The sequence below is a fragment of the Scardinius erythrophthalmus genome (genome assembly GCF_964197995.2).
Source record: "Scardinius erythrophthalmus genome assembly, chromosome: 6".
Classification (NCBI taxonomy): Eukaryota; Metazoa; Chordata; class Actinopteri; order Cypriniformes; family Leuciscidae; genus Scardinius; species Scardinius erythrophthalmus.
This window is the reverse complement of record NC_138226.1, coordinates 11,284,250-11,303,421: the sequence shown is the minus strand read 5'-3', so window position 1 is coordinate 11,303,421 and position 19,172 is coordinate 11,284,250. Positions and strand designations below refer to the sequence as shown.

The following is a 19,172-nucleotide window of genomic DNA, read 5'->3' as shown; positions in this document are numbered from 1 at the left end:
ATGTGTGTGTAATACATATACATAATACATACATATACATACATATATATATATATATATATATATATATATATATATATATACATACATATAGGCTATGTATATGTATATATATATATATATATATATATAAATAAATATATATGTGTGTGTGTGTGTGTGTGTGTGTGTGTGTGTATGTATGTATATATATATATATATATATATATATATATATATATATATATATATATATATATGTATATGTATATATATATATATATATATATATATATATATAAATAAATATATATGTGTGTGTGTGTGTGTGTGTGTGTGTGTATGTATGTATGTATATATATATATATATATATATATATATATATATATATATGTATATGTATATGTATATATATATAAATAAATATATATGTGTGTGTGTGTGTGTGTGTGTGTGTGTGTGTGTGTATGTATGTATATATGTGTGTATATATATATATATATATATATATATATATATATATATATATATATATATATATATATATATATATATATATGCCATCAAATAGATTAATCACATCTAACAAAAGTTTTTGTTTATGTAATGTATACATGCATGTATTGTACACATATCCCTCTGTTGACGAAAAAATGTACGTATTGTTTTTTTGTTGTTGAATTTTTTACTTCCTCGGAATGGTATGAAACTTGGTAAAGGTTTTGGCACTTGCTTTGTGAACAAAAAAAATCATGGACGTGATTTCGAAGGTTAAATGCTCCTAAAAAAATATAGCTCCTCGCAGTCATTGGAAATAAATGAGATGAATTTCATCTAGTGGAAATCTAGTGGTACTGCGGTCAAACAAAATCTTACTGAAAGCTCATTTTTTGAGGTATCAAACTCACATTTGGCTTGTTTAGATTTATGACTTTAATTTTCTTGCAGTTTAGAGTAAACCGTATTTTTGAAAACGTATATTTCAAATAAAAAAATTAAATAGTATTTTTGTGCATTTTTCATAACAATAAAGGTAAAATTCTGTAACTTTAAGTTCACTTTTTTTTTTTACTTTTTTCACTTCAGCAATAATCTGCCAAGTGTCGTCTTTGAAAAGAGATCAAACCTCAAACATAAGTCTGTGCTCTAAACCATTCAAGATTTACCACGTTTACCAGTTTAAGTGTTAAGTTATGCTCAAGTGAATAAATGGATTATAAATACAGCGTAAATATAATTTAGTACTATAAAATCCCCTAAAAATACAAAATATTAAATAAAAAACATTATTAAACTAACATATAATGCATTAATTTTATTGAAATAAATAAAAAAATTCTGTCATTTTTGACTGAAACGCGAAGAGCACCAGAGGGATATACAAGTGCTGTCAAATCAAATAATCGCGTCTCACAAAAGTTTTTGTTTATATAATATGTTTGTGTATATATTATTATATTTATATACAGTAGGTGTGTGTTTGCGCATGTATATATGTATATATATATATATATATATATATATATATATATATATACACACAAATATATACACACACTAAACGTGTGTGTGTGTAAATATATATATTATAAATATAATACATATATAGGCCTACACAAATACACATTTATACACACACTATATATGTACAATATAATACAAAAATAATATGTTACACAATATATGATAAATAAACTATCACATATAGTGAAAAACTTTATAATGTGCCTCAAGATGTGGCTCCTAATAAGACATCTAACATAAGCCATAGACTGCAGCAATTGTTTAAGAGATGTGTGGGCAGCCACCCACACACATCAGAGCTTGATTACCCTCATATATACCTTGACAACAGAAAAAAAAACAATGCAAGGGGGGAGAGAAGAAGAGAGAAAGGGCCCACAGCACCAGGGGCACTTGCACCTTAATTATCTCAATTTGAACCTCTAATGGTAAGATCGCACATTCACTGGAGGTGGTTAAGAGATGAAAAGCAGGGGTCCTCTCACAGGGAAGCCCTGAGTGCTTCTGGATGTTGTTTGTGAGAACAGGCCTTGGTTGCTAAGATACAAGAAGCACAATTGAGGGTCTGCACTTATAAGAGACATGTCAGAATCGGATCTTGAGAGGTAACACAAACTCACTCCTACAGCTGCATTATAAAAAATAAAATAAAAAACTTCAACTTTCCCAGAGCTTACACATATAGTTGTAAGCCCACTCTTGAAACTTGTAATGTCTTCAAGTAACCAAACAACATCTGCGATAAAGTTGATTGCCTACTACCTCACAATACACACTGAAGCATAAATATAAATTAGTGGATGTTTCCTTATTAAATAAAAACATACTTCCACGTCCAGGCACTCACATAGTAGTAAAAAGCCTACATATTTAAAACACCAATGTATATCAACCCAAACAGGCCTTCATCAACCTGATGTTTAGGGGGTTTTTTTGGAGTACCAGATTAATACTGTAGAAACGGTATGAAAATGTATCAATAAAATGTTTATTATTGTTTTTTATTGTTAAACCAATACCTGTTTCAGTACATAACTCATGCAGCCATTCCTTTTAGATGTTTCTTTTTTGAAAACATTGATGCATTATTGATAATTTAGCATTGATATTTATCTACTCATATTTTCATGTTGAAACTAGACATATTTGCATGTCATATTTTTTTTATTTGTCAACATTATTCAGGACTCGAGCACTCCGTAAATTGAAAAATTGACAAAAATGCCCATCCCTGCTTAAAAATTACAATAATTTTTCAAGTGTATGATGTAGGCTACTTGTTTGTTTTAAAGGGGCTTTTATTGCCGCATGCAATTATTTCCATATTCATTTGATTAAATTGTTAAATCAATTGACAGCTCTAATTTATTATAATGTATTATTATAATGACAATAGTAATAGGCTAGTAGTATATTAATGTTAATAATTCTTAGTATAATAATCATTAATAATGATCATTGCTATTTTTGATTAGAATGTAGTATTATTATTATTATAATAATAATATATTAGTAGTAGAATATAGTTGTATAATAATAATAGTAGTAGATGTAGTAGTAATAATAATAGCCTAGAGGCATGTCTTCAGTAGCAAATTAGTGGGGGTTTTTTGCAAAAAATTCACTAATATTAGTCAATAACCTAATGTATGTGATATAACGTAAATCGACAGTATATCAACAGATCATCTGAGTGTGAGCTCTGCATTAGTCCCTAGAGGTGGTGCTTTCTTCAGCGAGCCGCTCTGCAGAGCACGTAGTCAGCCTGGCCCGCTGAAAGGTTAAAGTCAGCATGAAACGGAAGTTGTGATCATCTTTTCTTCCCTATTGTGAAGTATACCCGTTCATTCATTATAATTACTGCAATATTCCGTGAAAAAGAAAGAATCGTCAATTTTGATTTGATGGTGACTTTAATGCTTCCATAGGGGTTGACTCAGAAAGGCAAATTAATAGCAGTTCTTTCAAGAAGGACAGGGAGGACATCTGTTTTGAATTCCAGTGGGTCTGCATGTTATAGAGTGGGGCAATTCAATTAAAGCAGCCACAAACCATGTTACAACTGGAGATGTGCCATGCAGGACTCTGTCCACCTCTTCTGTTTTCCCCCTAGGGGAAGCTCCTCTAACTGAGTCCCACCTCCAGCTTTAATGAAGCACACGGGGGAAATGGAGCTGGAGATTGTGAACTGTCAATGATCTGGAAGACAATCCTGAAAAGCACCTTTGATTTCTTCTTATCCTTGCCTGCTCAGGACTTTATTCGTGCCAAAAGAAGCCAGCTCTAGAGACTGGTTTTGAAAGTGGATTCCCAATGCTTTTAGAAAAAAATATATGCTATGATCTGTACATATGTTTAAAGAAAAAAATCCAAAAAAGTGACCTGATCTCACCTACGGCCGTCGTTCCTGCCCCAAAACCTCTGACCTCATAAAAAGCAGCACAGCACAGATCATCACAGCCAGATGAAGGCTAGTCATCTATGAGAGCACTCCTAATACATCCTTCATCCCAGGATTTCAATAAAACAACAATTATTGGAGAGTCCAGCTAGGTCCCGTGTAAACAGAGAGAGATCTGATATGCTAAAGACAACAGCATTGTGTGGAAAGAGAAACAAACACAGCAGTCCGTTCCCACACACACCATTCAAAGAGTCTGTATTTTCAATGAAAACATAATTATATCTGAAGACATAGGAGTTTAAAGCACATTTAGCCTACTATAAAATGTAATAATAAAGAGTCGAAAGATTGCAACTGAGCATGGTTAAGTATACAGAGTTTAAAACCTATTACAAAATAATTAAGTAACTCAAAATTGCACGCATACAGTATGATGTTAAAAGTTACTAAGTTATATATTTGTATTTGATTGCAATTTTTTTTTTTTAAACGACTATGTTTTCCTTCTTTGCACAATGTTACTGCGCAGGTTATCACGTGCAATATCCAAACACGTCATTAGTACAAAGAGACTGCAGTTACATTCATCTGACACATTTCCATCACTCAACTTATCTTGACCAAGTCACCCAAAAAGAGAAAAACTGAACAGAATTTAAGAAAGCATAGGCTATGTGCTCAACTAGCCTACATCCAGAGGCTTTGCAGAGAAAACAAGTGTGAGTCATCAACTTTTGTTGCTTTCAGAACCACAAGAACATCGAAGTGCTTTTCAAAAAAGACCTAATAAACATTATTTCAGACTCATTATTTAAGTATTTTCCCCCCATGTAAATAGACTCTTAAACTTTAGCTGAAATGTTTGGTAATCCTTCTACTGAAATTCTCAGAAGATTTTTTTTTTTACTAGAGAACTAAATAGTTAAAGCAGTTGAACAGTGCAGTAAACTGTTCTTCAGCAATAAAAACATGACCAACAGCGCATTGTGAGAATGTTTGTCATTGAAAAACAACGTTATAATAACGTATGGTTAAAAAAGAAATTTCATTGCACAAAATTAAATGTTAAAAAATGTTCACTTTCTGTATAATATGTATGTTGCACAACACTGCACGTGAGTATAGCTGTGTATCCATTCTGCTTTAACACATTTAAGCGATTCCATAAACTCTATAAAAGAGCAGGAAATGGGAAATGGGAAATACGGAGTGGAGCTGGAGCGGAGTGATTACAGGACACTTGAAATGGGTGAGGGGGAATGTGTCACTCCGCTCCCCTCACACAACCTTGTCCAGACTGGCTGTCAGTCCCTGCGGTGATTCTAGCAATGTTTGATGCTTTGACTTCTTTTGGAATCTTCATTGACGACCTGAATACATTTTCATTATTAACTTCTTGTTTACACAACTGTTGCATGAAAAGAGTATCACACGGAATTGTGTACATAAGACTAATCACCCTTTTAGGCTACCTATACGGTCAAATGACAACCACTGACAGAGCCTTAAGTGACTGACTGAGCATGCCTACGGATGCAAGTAAATGAATAAATACAATTAATCAATAATATAAGGGGTTACTTCAAATCCAAGCAAAGTAATGAAAGCATGTATAGCCTACACTGCACTCACCTGTTTCCACAAAAAGACGTCCATTTCGTTTAACTTCCATGAGACCAGCACATGTATTGCAGACAGTATAATTCCAGTGATGACCGCTGCTCTCATCCGCACCGGCAGAAGTGTGTAAATGACATAGATGAAAAACACGGTCCACCAGATGCCTTCAGACGCGCTCCGCGGCTTCACCATCACCACACCGATCACATGTACAGCCAGCACCACCAGAATGAGCACATAGCAAACTATCCACATGTGATCCTGATGGAAGCCGTTCCTGTTGCACACGACAATCAGCGTGAGGATGAGTACGATCGTCGTGGAGAAAACCACCACGTAAGGGACCTGACACACTTCTCCAGCGCAGTGGAACCCCAGCATCACTGCGCACACCAGCACAAGAACGGCCATGAGCATCGTCAAGCTGCTCTGGTTGAGTCGGAAGAAGTAGCGCTGGTAAAGCCTCTCCAACTTCTCCGACTGGAACTTCTTGGATTTGAAAATCTGCATCACGCCGTTGCAGCACGCGCTCATGGAAAAGTTAACTTCAGGCATGAGCTCCTCCTCTGGCTTGGACTTGGTTCTCCTGTCCTCCAAACCCAACTCCACGGACTTGGGTCTCACTTCTCCATCTCGGTACCTCGGGGACGATCGGTTATTGTTGCGACTCTCCTCTCCGTGTTCTTGCCAAGCAGACTTGGATCTGAAACTAACCCGGCTGACGGTGGTCGTGGCTCGGCCCGGTTGTAGCTCGAAGTCATCGTCCTCTCTCCACCGACTGTTGGACCGTATGAGCTTTTTGCAGGAGGATCTGGCCGAGTATGGACATCCGTTCGCCACGGACTCAGACTCGCCCCAAGCGGATCTGTGCTCCGTCCCTCCCCTCAATACAGGAGCGCCAGCGCCGGGTGGGCTCACGCTGTTAGATCTGGACATGATCTCGACTACACCATGCAATTTAAGACTCCAGTGTGCGGACCATTGGGGTTTGACCTCCTAATTAGGGTTTTAGTTCAAAGAAAAGGTCGGGGGGGGTCTTCCAAGTTTGTTTCAGCAGTGTTTTCAAATAACGTTTCAGTAGCCACGAAAGTTAGTCAGAGTCTGCGCTCGCGAACAGACATCAAATCACCTTTGCTTGAGGAGGTGACCATAGCAACAGCTGCTTAGTAGCAGTTTGCATAATATCCAACGATGCATAACCACTATTATTACTTATCAAGTTATTATACAGATCAATTTTTTTTATTTGACCACTAAAAGTCAACGAATTATTCGCACACAAATATAAATGTCAAACTTCCCAAATAAATCGTTTTTACACTAAAGAGGCGGTGTTTCAGTCATTATATGAGGGAACATATTATATTACATTTATTTAGCCGATTCAAGACACAACGTTGCTGTCAGCTGGTGATTCAAAACAAGAAAAGAAAATCCACACGTGGATCTCATTAAAAAGGAGATAGTAAAAGTGGCCCTGAAGAGTTTTTCATTGCAGCATTTCGCACACTGCTTTTATAAAGTAGGACCAATGTGAAGTGAGAAAAAATATTGAAGTAAAAACTCTCTGGAAAAGAGAAACGCATTTTGCTAATCAATCCACTCTTATTTTTTTACATCATAATACATAGAGGACTTCAAATAATTAAATAAGCTATACAAAGTAGTCATTTGGGACACATCCTCAGTTGGCTAGAGCACATTAGAGGATGTAAACGGCAGAGGGAGTAATTGTACGCCACATTTCAATTCAGATTTCAAAACACAAACCACCTCTGAGTACAAATTACGAGGCTCAAATCCCCCAGCGATAAAAATAATAATAATAATAATAATAATAATAATAATTTGTGAACGTAATGAAAGCACACAAGTATGTATACAGTATATTCAGGATATATATATAGGGTTCAAAGTTTCAGCACTAAGTAAAAGTTAGATAAGTTAGTCAGAGAGCCTCGTTCGCTAGATGAGGTAACCATAACAACAGTAAGCTGCTCGCGAGCCTTCAGTTTCGCACGATATTGGTCCATAAAACATGATTATGCATCACTTTAATATACATTTAGATATCACATATTTTTCTCAACTTAAGTTTTTAGTTTAAAAATTCTTTCAGATAACTGGCATTTAGATTACTGTGCTAGTGGCGCCAAATGAGTTTGCGTTAGCACGAGATGTAACGTTACCTCGAAGGAATGTGCCCCCCAACTAAATTTAATAACTTAGCAGATTTCTTTCTTTCTTTCTAAAAAAAAAAAAAAAGTTCGTTTCAAATAGTCGAACCCCTTGAAGTCACAGTATGATTCGCATACTTCTTAAAACTGCTTGTTTAGTCCAAATCAATGAGAACTGACCCTACGCCCATCACGCTAGATCTCCACGTTTTCACGACAGGGGCAAATAGTGTCCGCAAAAGTGGGGTTTGTTTGGTAAGAGACGACCGTGCAGAGTACGACTCCATGGTGCGCATGCATTGATGCATTGATCCACACAAGATGTACACCTGTGAATATGTGGTCGCAGCCCACTTAGATGATTACATAATCACGATTGCTGTGAAAACCTGAGCTTTCCAACGCTCCTGCATGGTAAGTTGCGTCACCCCAAGATGACCTCACAAGTGTCCTTTAGCGAAGGAGTCTTCATCCGTGCTGTGCAGATAGGTATCTCCAAAGCTCTTGATGCAGTGGCAGCATCATCACCAGCGCTGGCGTATAGATGAGAGATGAATTGTCACGCGACAGGAGCGTCGAATCCGCCCTGCTCGAAAAGAGCTGCGTATTGACTGTGACGGACGAGCTGCACGTCCTTTCCCTGCAGATTCTCAAGACCGAAGCACACAGAATTGATTAAGCGTTATCAGCCGTTTTGGTGCCTCTTGTCTTTGTATTGCCATTCAACCAAGTATGATCTTTAGGCCCCGCCTTACGTGCGATCCTATTGGGTAGTTGGCTGCACAAGTTGCCAATCAATTTTTTTATTGGTCAACCCATGTGTCAGTGCGATAGTGATTTGGATAAGTGGGCGGGTCTACCCACACAGCTGTATGGAAGCGAGAAAGCTGTTTGCTTAACATAAACTAACAAGGTAGCAGGGCAGCCACAGGGGTTATGTAAATACTTTCAATTTTGTAAGTTGCTTTGGATATACAGTGTATGTATATATATATAATGCAACAAAGATTGCTAAAGTCAACAGATTTAACTAATAGACCTACCACTATCTGTGTAAAAATAAAATAATGATGGTAAAAAGATAAACAAAATAAAAAAAGATTAACAAAATAAAAAATCTGACCCAGGGAAGTTACCAAAATTTGGTTGATTTGACGGAATGACCCCAATGTATATAAACCATTAACCAGTGGACTGGACTAAGTTCAGACATACTAAATATTAAAACCTTTTACTGGATGTTTTATGTAAATGTGAATAATGTGCACAGGAATATTATTTTTTTAAAGGTTATACTTTAAATATAGTCATTCTTTTATTCTTCAATGATTCAACTGACATGACAGTTTTTCCCATTGATAGTTGTGTCTGTTTTTTTATCTTCCCATGTCTATTGACAATTTTTCAATTTTAAATATGCATGATCATATCAACTGGCAATAGGTGTGTTGTCACGATTGTGCTATGTTTGTGTTTCCTTTAGTACCCGTGTTTCCTTCTGTGTTTAGTTCCTGTTCCCTTTGTTAAGCATAATTGATTATTATGCCTGCCTTCACATGCTATCGGAAATTTACTATATACTTCCCACTTCTGAAGTCGTGATTACAAGCTTCAAATTTTGACTTAGGGGACGTTCCTGTCCTATTTTTTAACTAGGAAACCAGTATTTTCGATAATTCTGATAGTATGTGAAGGCAGCATTAGTTACTATGATTACTCATTGATTATTCATCATGTTCACCTGTTTCTATAGTGTCCTTTGTCTTAGGCTATACTCCGTTTCAGTTTTTTATTCTCGGTTCACGTTTACATTTAAGTGTGTCACTTGTGTTTCCTTGATATTCTGGAATATCACACTCGTCTTCATCATCGTGCTCAACTGCAACCACAGAACCTCTGTGACTTGTGAAGTGAATTGAGCTATTATGTGACAGTCTGAGAAGACAAAAGATCTTACTGTTTGCAATCAGCAGAGTCATGCCTCCTTGGTTTTGTTTTTTCATAGGTCCCATGACTCCCACCCTTTAAACAGATGAGATGCTGAGATACAAACCCTAAGGAAATTTGCTTTTAAGCTATTTTTCAGCTGTTTTAATTCTGAACACTCAATAGAATTCTTTTTCAGACTTTAAAAACTTAAATATAATTGTGTCGATTAAAAAATAAATAAAATCTGACATAAAGATAGGACTGTAATAACCTTGACCTCAGATTTCAAACTGTATATGTATTAGATAAGCTGATTTTCTATAATTATTTGGTAACACTTTACAAGGTCACATTAATTAACGTTATGCATTAACTGACAATGAGCAACACATTTCTTAATATATTATAGTATATATTAATCTTTGTTAATGTACAACTGTTCATTGTGTCAGCTCCAGATCATTAAATAAAATTACAGATGCAACTTCTGATTTCATAAATATATTACTAAATGTTGAAATGAACACAAACTAAGATTAATTAAAGCTTAGAAGTATGTTCCATTGTTAACTCATGTTAAAGGAAGGACATAATTGTGTTCTTTCAGCTTTACAAACCTTTCTAAAAAACAAAACAAGCACATCAGTGTCAAAAGTTCCAATGAAATTCAAAACGTGAAAAAAATTAAATCTTACAAAATTTGAATCTTTTTAAACACCATATATATTTATTAATTTTTATTCTAAAAGTTACGTTCTAGTTATTGTTATTAACTATTACTAAATTATTTTAATTATTCAGATGGGAGTGTTACTTTACTGAAATAAGTTTAATGTATTTGACTGTGTTTTTATAGCCCCAAATACAAAATATTACAATAGCTTTTATATAAAATATATATATATATATAATATATAGCATAGAGAGTTTACAAGAGTTTAAATATATCAGACCTTACGTTAGGGTTAGGAATAGGTCTCTACTGCCATCATGTGAAGGAAGAATGAACATGGTAACCAAGAGTGAAGTATACTAAAATAAATGTAATCTAAATAAAGACACAATACTTCTAATTACACTACATATACTAAAATATGAGGAAGAAAGTGCCTTTAATTGTATAGAGGCATATAACCTGTATATATATTTACACAAATTTGCTTTGCTTCCCATGTTATGGTTTATTGTAAATATATATCATCGTATTACTATTCATACAAAGTTTGCTGGTCCCATGCAGATCTTTAATATCAAAAGCTTAACAATGTTGGTGTTTTTATTTGAGTTAAGGGTCATGCTTCTATTAACCAAGGTACAGCCACACCACTTTTACATGCAGTGCTATTCAAAGTTGCACTCCAGCTTTTCACAAGCATCCATCCATCCCATGCTAATATTTCATGAATCGGCTTGACAAGGAGAACAGGCTTACCACTTTGTATGTAATAGTGTGGCTCACACTTCGATACGAGATATTCATTTGCATTGGGGGGGCTGAAGTTGGCTGTTCACAATTAGGCAGACGGGCAATCAAGCGTTAAGTTAGTCTTGACTCTCAGCTTTCTCTCCACATTATTAGATTTGATTCATTGGAGAAGCATGACTGGAGGCACTCAAATCCAATTGGCCTCCGTTAGCCAAGGCCTGTGTTCGTTTCTGCTCAGCATGCGCTCCCGTAGCCCTCTCCTCTCCCAGCCAAACACTTCCACATCACCAGCTGTAAAAGCTCCAAAAGTGTCAGCTGCAATCTCCTTCTATGACAGAAATGCACATCTAGTACATTAGTATTGACTGTGAGGTCCGAAACCAGCAATTCAGCCGATTTCTTTGGGCGATACACCTCTTTTCTGAGCAAACGGCCACAAACCAACAATATAGATCCAATACTGAATAAAACAACAGATTAACATTGATCCTTTAAGAAACACAGCACAAAACAAAGAAAGAAAATGCTAACAGTAATCATGATGGGAACATAAGCATTGTGGAATATTAGAATTCAAGTACAGTTTGAGTTATGACTCATACTCAAATATAAAGAAAATGAATGAGTTGAGTGAGAAACAAGGAGATATTTAAGTCAACTAGATTGAGTTGTCTGAAATACAGTGTACAGAACACATAACACAAGAGAATTATGGGACATTTCTTCTGGTTAAAACCACCAGATGCAGCTAACTGTATTTTTGCCCTTTTTTGAATTATATTTGCTACAATATTTGGTCAGTAATTCTACATTTAGAATTGAAAATAAAATAAAAATGTCACACAGTAGCTGATGTTTTAGTATGGTAACAACATTCCCCTCCCTCTAAACTGAGGGAAAGCCATTAGTGTAGTTACAGGATCCCTAAAATCACAATCTGCACAGTTCTTGAACAAAACAGTATTAACAAACATTCTGCATATCTGGCCTGTTTTTCGACAAGGCGGCCTTGTCTTCTTTTTTGAAATTCTGTAAATTGTGGCTTTTAAAGGTTATGCGCTTGTTTTCCGTTTTGCTATCAGTCTGCTGTGTGAGGCGCACTGCGGGCCGAGTTATTCCACTTTGCTGTACTCCTCCACGTGACCCAGAACTTTCTTCCTCTGGCGCATCATGTGGAAGTAGAGCTGAGGAAATACTAAGCAACACAGACAAAGACGGTCATTAACAGGAACAGTGATGTTCATTCACTGGACAAGAATGAGCATCAAGAGATTTTGCTACACAAGATCAACTGAGGAATCTGATTATTTACGGATGGAAGATATCAAAACAAAGCATTTTGAGAAAATATGATTTGTAATCTCTCAGTCTAAGTTAAAACGTACAGGGGATGTAGGAGATCATGACGAGGATGAGGAAGGTGTGGTAGTCGAAGGAGAAGTTGTACTTGTTAGGCAAGGTGATGGAGTAGAGCCCTGTTTTTTGCACGTATGGAAGCGCGGCGTAGATCGTCAAAAGTTCCCCCGACACTCCCATAGGGTACAGCACAATAAAAAATGTGTACCTGTGAAGATCATAATAAGTAAAACACTTTTCTAAAAATAAAAAAACAGAAGACTGACTCTGAGAAGCTTTACCTTGCCCATTTGATGAGGTAAGGCAGATGGTTGAGCAGGCTGAAGGTGTAGAAAGAGTAACGGATGATCTCCGTGACCGTCCAGGCCACCACAAAAAGGAGAACACTGTCTTCGCTTTGGACCTAAAACGAGAGCGAACTTTAAGTCACAAGGGGAAGAGACAAATCTTCTTAACAAGCCGCAAAATTTGATCAAGAACCATGCAGTTATGTTTGCTACCATTTCATCGCAATTCACTGAGGCTACTTGACATCAGAAACAGAAACACTTCAAAACGCATTCAGGCCTGTCAAAGGCTCTAACATCGCCTCTACACACATACAGGCTTGAAAGGAGGTTATTTTAGCAACAGAAGCGTACACAGGCACACATGGACACTTGGCATATTAGTAGTATTCTTTAGTTTTGGGTCAAGCAGTTTTCTCGTAGGAGTAACTTACACACCTATACACTTCAGCTCAGACGTCCTTCTCTGGGATAGACAATCAAAACCTGATTCTTAGTTACAAATAACTTTAAAGGGGAATACAATAAATAACATTGGTTTCTTCACACTAAAATTATGTTTCTAAGTTTGGATCTCGATGAGCTTTGAAAAATTAAAACAGCTGTTGAAATCCATTAGATCCACTAGATGGCAGTAGACTAGAGCAAATAAGACAAACATGGAAATATTGCTCATTATGGCATTGGGAACATTAATGATAAAGAGTAATTTGAGATATTTATGGCACATGATTATTTGATACTGAATTTTCATAACCAGGTTTTTCTTATCCATGGGAATCCTAATTAGAGACTTTACAACATCCTAAATAATCATACTAAATATTTTCATTAATTAAAGCTGATATCTAAATATTCAATTAATTTATATAATAAAAAAATACATATACTTAAAATAAAAAATTCAGTACATAAATAATTCTAAAACGACTCATGCAAGTTAAACATAAACTTACTTCTCTAACGCTGTGTGTCACTGCCCAGGTAAGGAACACCCGAGACATCACTTGAAACCCAGTCAGGACCACCGAGGAGGGAACAATTCCTTCACAAAATTAAGAATGTCAAGTAAAGAGATTAATCATTTGTGTTTTTCGCAGGGTGGGTCTAATCAAAGTAATCATGCAGAGATGAGTTGAAATGGTTTCTATTCTTTCTTTATTTCAATGCATTACACTACACATTGAGAGAGATACAATAAGACGGAAATGAATCATTATAACAATATAATTCAAGAGAGTAAGGACGGTTATGATATGACAGAGAGTACTGCAGGACTGGTTGTTTGCACTGGGAAAGGTCACATTAAGCATTAAGTCCCAGATAATGAGGTGTGGACTGTGAACTCTACGCTCCACGGGTGCAGTGAGACTCTTTATCACATTATCACTGTCAGACTGGCAGAGAAAGCTGCAACCTTGCCGGCGATGGCACTGCTGGGTTAAAAAAAGCTTCCCTGATATAGACAATCTGATCTATATACTGTGCTGAGTGCATATTTATAGGAGAAATTAATAAGAGACTGTTATTAGCAGCTGGTGCACTTACCCATGGCACAATGCAATATCTGTGAAGAGAGCAAAGAACAAATATTATAAAGTGCACTCAGCCTCTAGGAAATATCATTTTTAGCATAAAGAATAATCTAAAAGAGTTAAAGAATTACATATATTTACGTATATTTATATGGTTGTAATCTAAATTATTCAACCCCTATTGCAAATCAGGTTTATTGGGCAAATGTAGACTTTCAGCTGTTTGCAATGAACAAATCAAACAAAAGTAATTGAAATAGCTTAACAACAAATGTTTCAAGTGCTTTCCCCAAATTCCAAATCAGGTAACTGGTTGCCACTGTAGAATCTTCAAGGACTTCATCTGCAACCAAGCCTTGGTGAAATTTGAGGTATGCTTGGGATCTTTGTCCTGTTGGAAGGTCCAATGACGCCCAAGCTTCAGCAAAAATGTTTCATCTCTCCACTGAACAGAATCCCAAAACTTCTGTGGCTTATTTAAATGATTTTGAGTAAATTGGAGCCAACTTTTCTTGTGCTTTTGGGTCAGAAGTGGTGTTCGTCTTGGAGTTCTGGTATCCGTTTAGTATGCACCTTACTGTGCAAGCTGCAACCTCAGTTCCTGTTGCCACCAAGTCTTGCTGCAGGTCTTTTGCAGTCACTCAAGGGTTTTACTGAACCAGCCTTCTCAGAAATCTGGGACCAGCCGTTGATAGCTTCCTTTTACCGCCCCGTCCAGGTAGTATAACCTAGAGCCCTGCGCGGGACTGTTTTCCTCATCCCGCTCCCGCCCGCCGAATTTCTGACCATTACCGCCCGCTCCCGCAACGTATGTGTTTCACTCCCGCCTGCTCCCGCAATATGTATGTCCACTCCCGCCCGCACCCGCAAAACTCTGAGAATTTATTCCCGCACAATAATAGAGATGCATTGATTTTGTGTCTTCTCCCGTCCCGCAGGAAAAAACACATATTTGTATTGCTATTATTAAAGAGATTCATGGGGTTGTTTGTTTCGTTTCCCTGGCCGGCATAGCCTACTGGACACATACACACAGGATAATGGAGGAAATCGAGTGTGCTGTTTTTGGATGGTTTTGTTTTCGTTTTTGCTGTTTTTTATTCAGGATACTCTGTCTTGCGCGTGCAATGATGACGCAGGGAATAGTGATGCTTCTCTCTGAACAATCAGCAGTCTGCCGTGTTTTCACGTCACATTTTAGTATCGCCTAAGCTCGCTCAGAACCCCGCCGGAGAACCCCGCCGGAGGGGGTACGAAAAAAGAACCCCGCCGGAGGGGGTACGAAAAAAAGTACCTGGAAGCAGCAGGAAGCAGCAGATACAGTTACAACTTTTACACAGTGGAAAACCAAACAAAGGCGAGTCGAGTCGAGCCGAGGCGAGCTGGTACTGTGTAGTGGAAAAGCGCCATTATTGACATCTCCATCATGTTGCAAGGCTACCTCCCGATCCCGCAGTGTTTTTTTTAGCCGCCCATTCCCGCCCGCAGCAAAGTTCAAACCGCCCGCTCCCGCGAGATTTGCGTTGGGTCCCGCGGGACCCGGCGGGACTCAATCCCAATGCAGCCCTCTAGTATAACCACTGCTTCTTTAACTTTGAACTTGCGAACTATGCTTCCAACGGTGTCTCTAGGAACATTTAGTGCCTTTGCTATCTTTTTGTATCCTGTTCCTTGTTTGTGAAGGACGATGATATCTTCTCTTAACTTTTTGGACCATTCTTTTGACTTCTTTTGACATATTTCTAACATGCTGTCAAACGTGACACTCAACAAACCTAGCCAGATATTTCATGTGTTCTAGCTCAAGCACACCTGGTGCAACTAATGAAGCCCTTGATTAGTTGCATCATGTGTGCTTGAGACAACACCTGTTTTCGTCCTTCGGATGAGACGTTAAACCGAGATCTGTGGTCATTAAAAATCCTAGGATGTCCTTCGAAAAAGAGTAGGGGATTAACCCTGGCATCCTGGCCAAATTTGCCCCGTGATCTCTGTCCATCATGGCCTCCTAATCATCCCCATATACTGATTGGCTTCATCACTCTGTCTCCTCTCCACCAGTAAGCTGGTGTTTGGTGGGCGTTCTGGCGCAATATGCAACATCGCATCATCGCATCATCCAGGTGGATGCTGCACATTGGTGGTGGTTGAGGATATTCCCCCTTCTATGCAAAGCGCTTCAAGTACCTAGAAAAGCGCTATATAAATGTAACGAATTATTATTAATTATTATTATTTAGCAGATTTGTGCTGTTGTAAGGGATTGTATATAGGGGGTTGAATAATTTTGAGTATGCAGAAGTCATTAAAAGTTGCCTTTTCAGTTAAATTTGGGGAAACGACTTGAAACTTTTTTTGAAAGTATTTTTTGCTGTTCAAAAGTTAGGGGTCTAAAAGGTTTATTTTTGTTTTTGAAACACATATTATGCTCACCAAGGCATTTATTTAAAACAGCAATATTGTGAGAGATTATTACCATTTAAAATTGCTGATTTCTATATTAATATATTTTATAATGTAATTTATTTCTGTGATGGCAAAGCAAAATTTTCAGAAGCCATTACTCCAGTCTTCAGTGTCACATGATGTAAAAGTCTTTACCGTCACTCTATATTCAATGCGTCCGAAAAGTATTAATACTTTTATAGAAAGCGACTTACAATAATTAAATAAATAAATCTATTTATTATTTATCTATACATTTTGATACACATTACACTTGCAAATAAATAAATAAATAGAGCTAAATTCATAATTATGAATGAATGTAAATTAATATAGCTCCCATACAACTCACCTCAAGGAGTGCACCAGTCTGAAAGAATTTTAGGGGCTTCTCTATCGAGTAATAAAGACCATGGTAACTTCCTCTGGCCAGGTATGCTCGAACAAGACCGACTGCAATCACCAGCCATCTAGATAGGAAACGATTCATAGAGTAACTCTGTTGTGCCACTTGCCCTTGCTTTGAAAAAAAGAGGGCATTTCAGCAATGCACACAAACGTGGGACTGCATGCAAATCTCTTACAACACAGCACTTAACGGCTAGTTAGTGGCATGTAACAGTCTCATTCAAATACATCCAGCACATTTATAGCTATTCACATGCATTGATGCAGAATGCATTCAAAATAGCTTTTTAATACACTCCAGTTTCTCAAAAGATTTTTTTCCCTATACTATATGTCGCAATAAAAAATGTGCAGCTGAAGTGATGATGAAGACAGTATCAATATGTCTATATAATAAATGAAACAGCAAAACAAACAGGACTGGATTGTAATTGGTTTTCAGATTGAAAATAAGAAATGTCCACAGTTAAGGACAATGTTTATGTAGTTAATGTCCATTTGAGATATCATGAAATGGTCTCTAGCTGATAAGAATCGACTGAATTGTATCATCAAACTATTCCTGATTGAATTCTGGACTCCAACAGACATGACAAAAATGTAGCAAACCCTGTTTGGTTACTGATGATGTAACCTCTTTGGGAAGTTCGATTGATTTGAGCGAATCGGTTCTTTCGAACACTTCATGGTTCCTGCTATTCAGTCGAGTGATTTAACGATTCAATTCAAACGAATCGATTAAAAGAACTATAGAAAACGGTACGTCATTTCCAGGCCTGGAAAAGGGATATAAAATCTTAAAAATCATGGAAACTTCTGTGGTGATTTTTTTTATATATATAACATGCTCAGCTGAAAAGTATTTAATCGTTCTGTGTGTATGAGTGCAATCACTAAAGATAAAAACTCAATTCATTGGTCAAAACACCAAGTGTGATTTGACAAATCGCTCGTTCGGATAAATGAAAACACGGTTCTTCGATTTATTTGAGGCATTATTCAAGTGTTTAAGTACTTGCTTTCGACGTTTCCCGTATACATTTGACATTTTCGAATAGATTACTCAATATAAATGTGATAAACAGTTATTATTATGTACATATAGATTATATTATCTATCTTTATAAAATGTTTCAAATACTGTTGTTTATGTTTCCAACATGTAATCTCATCTCAAAATCCAGACGAGTGATTTATAAACGAATTGGTTCTACTTCTAGCAAATCGATTCGTTCCCAAAACAGGTACCATTGTGCAACAGTTTCGAGGTTACGAAGGTGGACTCAAACGGCTGCAACTGATGACTGAACTGTATTGTCACATGTAAATTAACAAAGACAGTAAATTCCTTCGTACTTCCATACATGACCAGACAAACGACAGTAAGAACAATGCATTCATGCAACCAGCCATGAAGATTATATGGCGCGTTAATAGGCTTAACGTTGCCAAATATTGAATCATTTTTCATTTCATTTTTCAAAAATATTTCAATATCAAAACAAACGGTCTTAAACCATTCCATAAACTCAAAGGGGAGGTAACCGCGATTCTGCCAAGCACTGAGTCTGTCTGAAAGCTAACCATTCATTCTTTCTTACTGTCACACGCTTGAACAGAGAGCACGGAAGCGCATTTGATTTTCACCATACCCTGCTGTCATAACCACGTTGTAAATGACCAGATAAGCGATGGCCAGCGTGCCGGGTCCCTTTTTCCTCTTGTTACTGGAATCACTGTGCGCTGTTTTGCTGGTCCCCATGGCAGGTGCCGACATGACTGAACTATCATTAGAAAAACTGGTTCATCCAAAAGGGTCCCGGTTACTAAAGGCGTGTGGCCTTGCTGACATGTATAGAAGGTGCTTATGAATGGAGCGCCGCCTGTCGAGGATAGAGTGTAAATGATGTTTTGTTTGTTACATAGAGTTTGGATTCGCCTTATTGACGGACATTTAACGTTACAGCAATAACAAAAAGTAATGATGACAATAATAAATATAATACTAATTGTAATATTTTAGTTAAATTTTGGATTACAGAGAGCGCACAAACATCTATTCCAGTCGCTAGATGGCAGTG

General features: G+C 36.9%; 2 protein-coding genes across 3 annotated transcripts in view; both read right to left on the bottom strand.

Annotated features, from left to right (window-relative positions):
• The window catches only part of adcy5 (adenylate cyclase 5), a 110,897-nt gene extending 103,646 nt beyond the window's left edge, over positions 1–7,251 (bottom strand). For both annotated transcript variants that reach the window (XM_081369611.1, XM_081369612.1), the window contains exon 1: positions 5,541–7,251. In XM_081369611.1, coding sequence (XP_081225737.1) covers positions 5,541–6,464 — 924 coding nt within the window. In that variant the 5' untranslated portion in view covers positions 6,465–7,251. The remainder of the gene's footprint in view (positions 1–5,540) is intronic.
• Positions 7,252–10,589: 3,338 nt separating this feature from the next.
• On the bottom strand, positions 10,590–18,932 carry hacd2 (3-hydroxyacyl-CoA dehydratase 2). Its single transcript, XM_081367744.1, has 7 exons — positions 18,744–18,932; positions 17,036–17,153; positions 14,252–14,270; positions 13,660–13,748; positions 12,698–12,819; positions 12,446–12,624; positions 10,590–12,255 (listed from the first exon to the last, which is right to left on the bottom strand). Exons 1-7 carry the CDS (start codon positions 18,866–18,868, stop codon positions 12,173–12,175), a joined length of 735 nt encoding a protein of 244 aa, XP_081223870.1. The 5' UTR covers positions 18,869–18,932; the 3' UTR covers positions 10,590–12,172.
• Positions 18,933–19,172: the final 240 nt, after the last annotated feature.

Coding starts and splice junctions, on each gene's coding strand:
- hacd2 (XM_081367744.1), bottom strand. CDS start 18,868: ATGTCGGCACCTGCCATGGGGACCAGCAAAACAGCGCACAGTGATTCC. Junction 17,154..18,743: donor AACGTGGTTATGACAGCAGG/GTATGGTGAAAA, acceptor TTTCCTATCTAG/ATGGCTGGTGATTGCAGTCG. Junction 12,256..12,445: donor CATGATCTCCTACATCCCCT/GTACGTTTTAAC, acceptor TGTGTTGCTTAG/TATTTCCTCAGCTCTACTTC.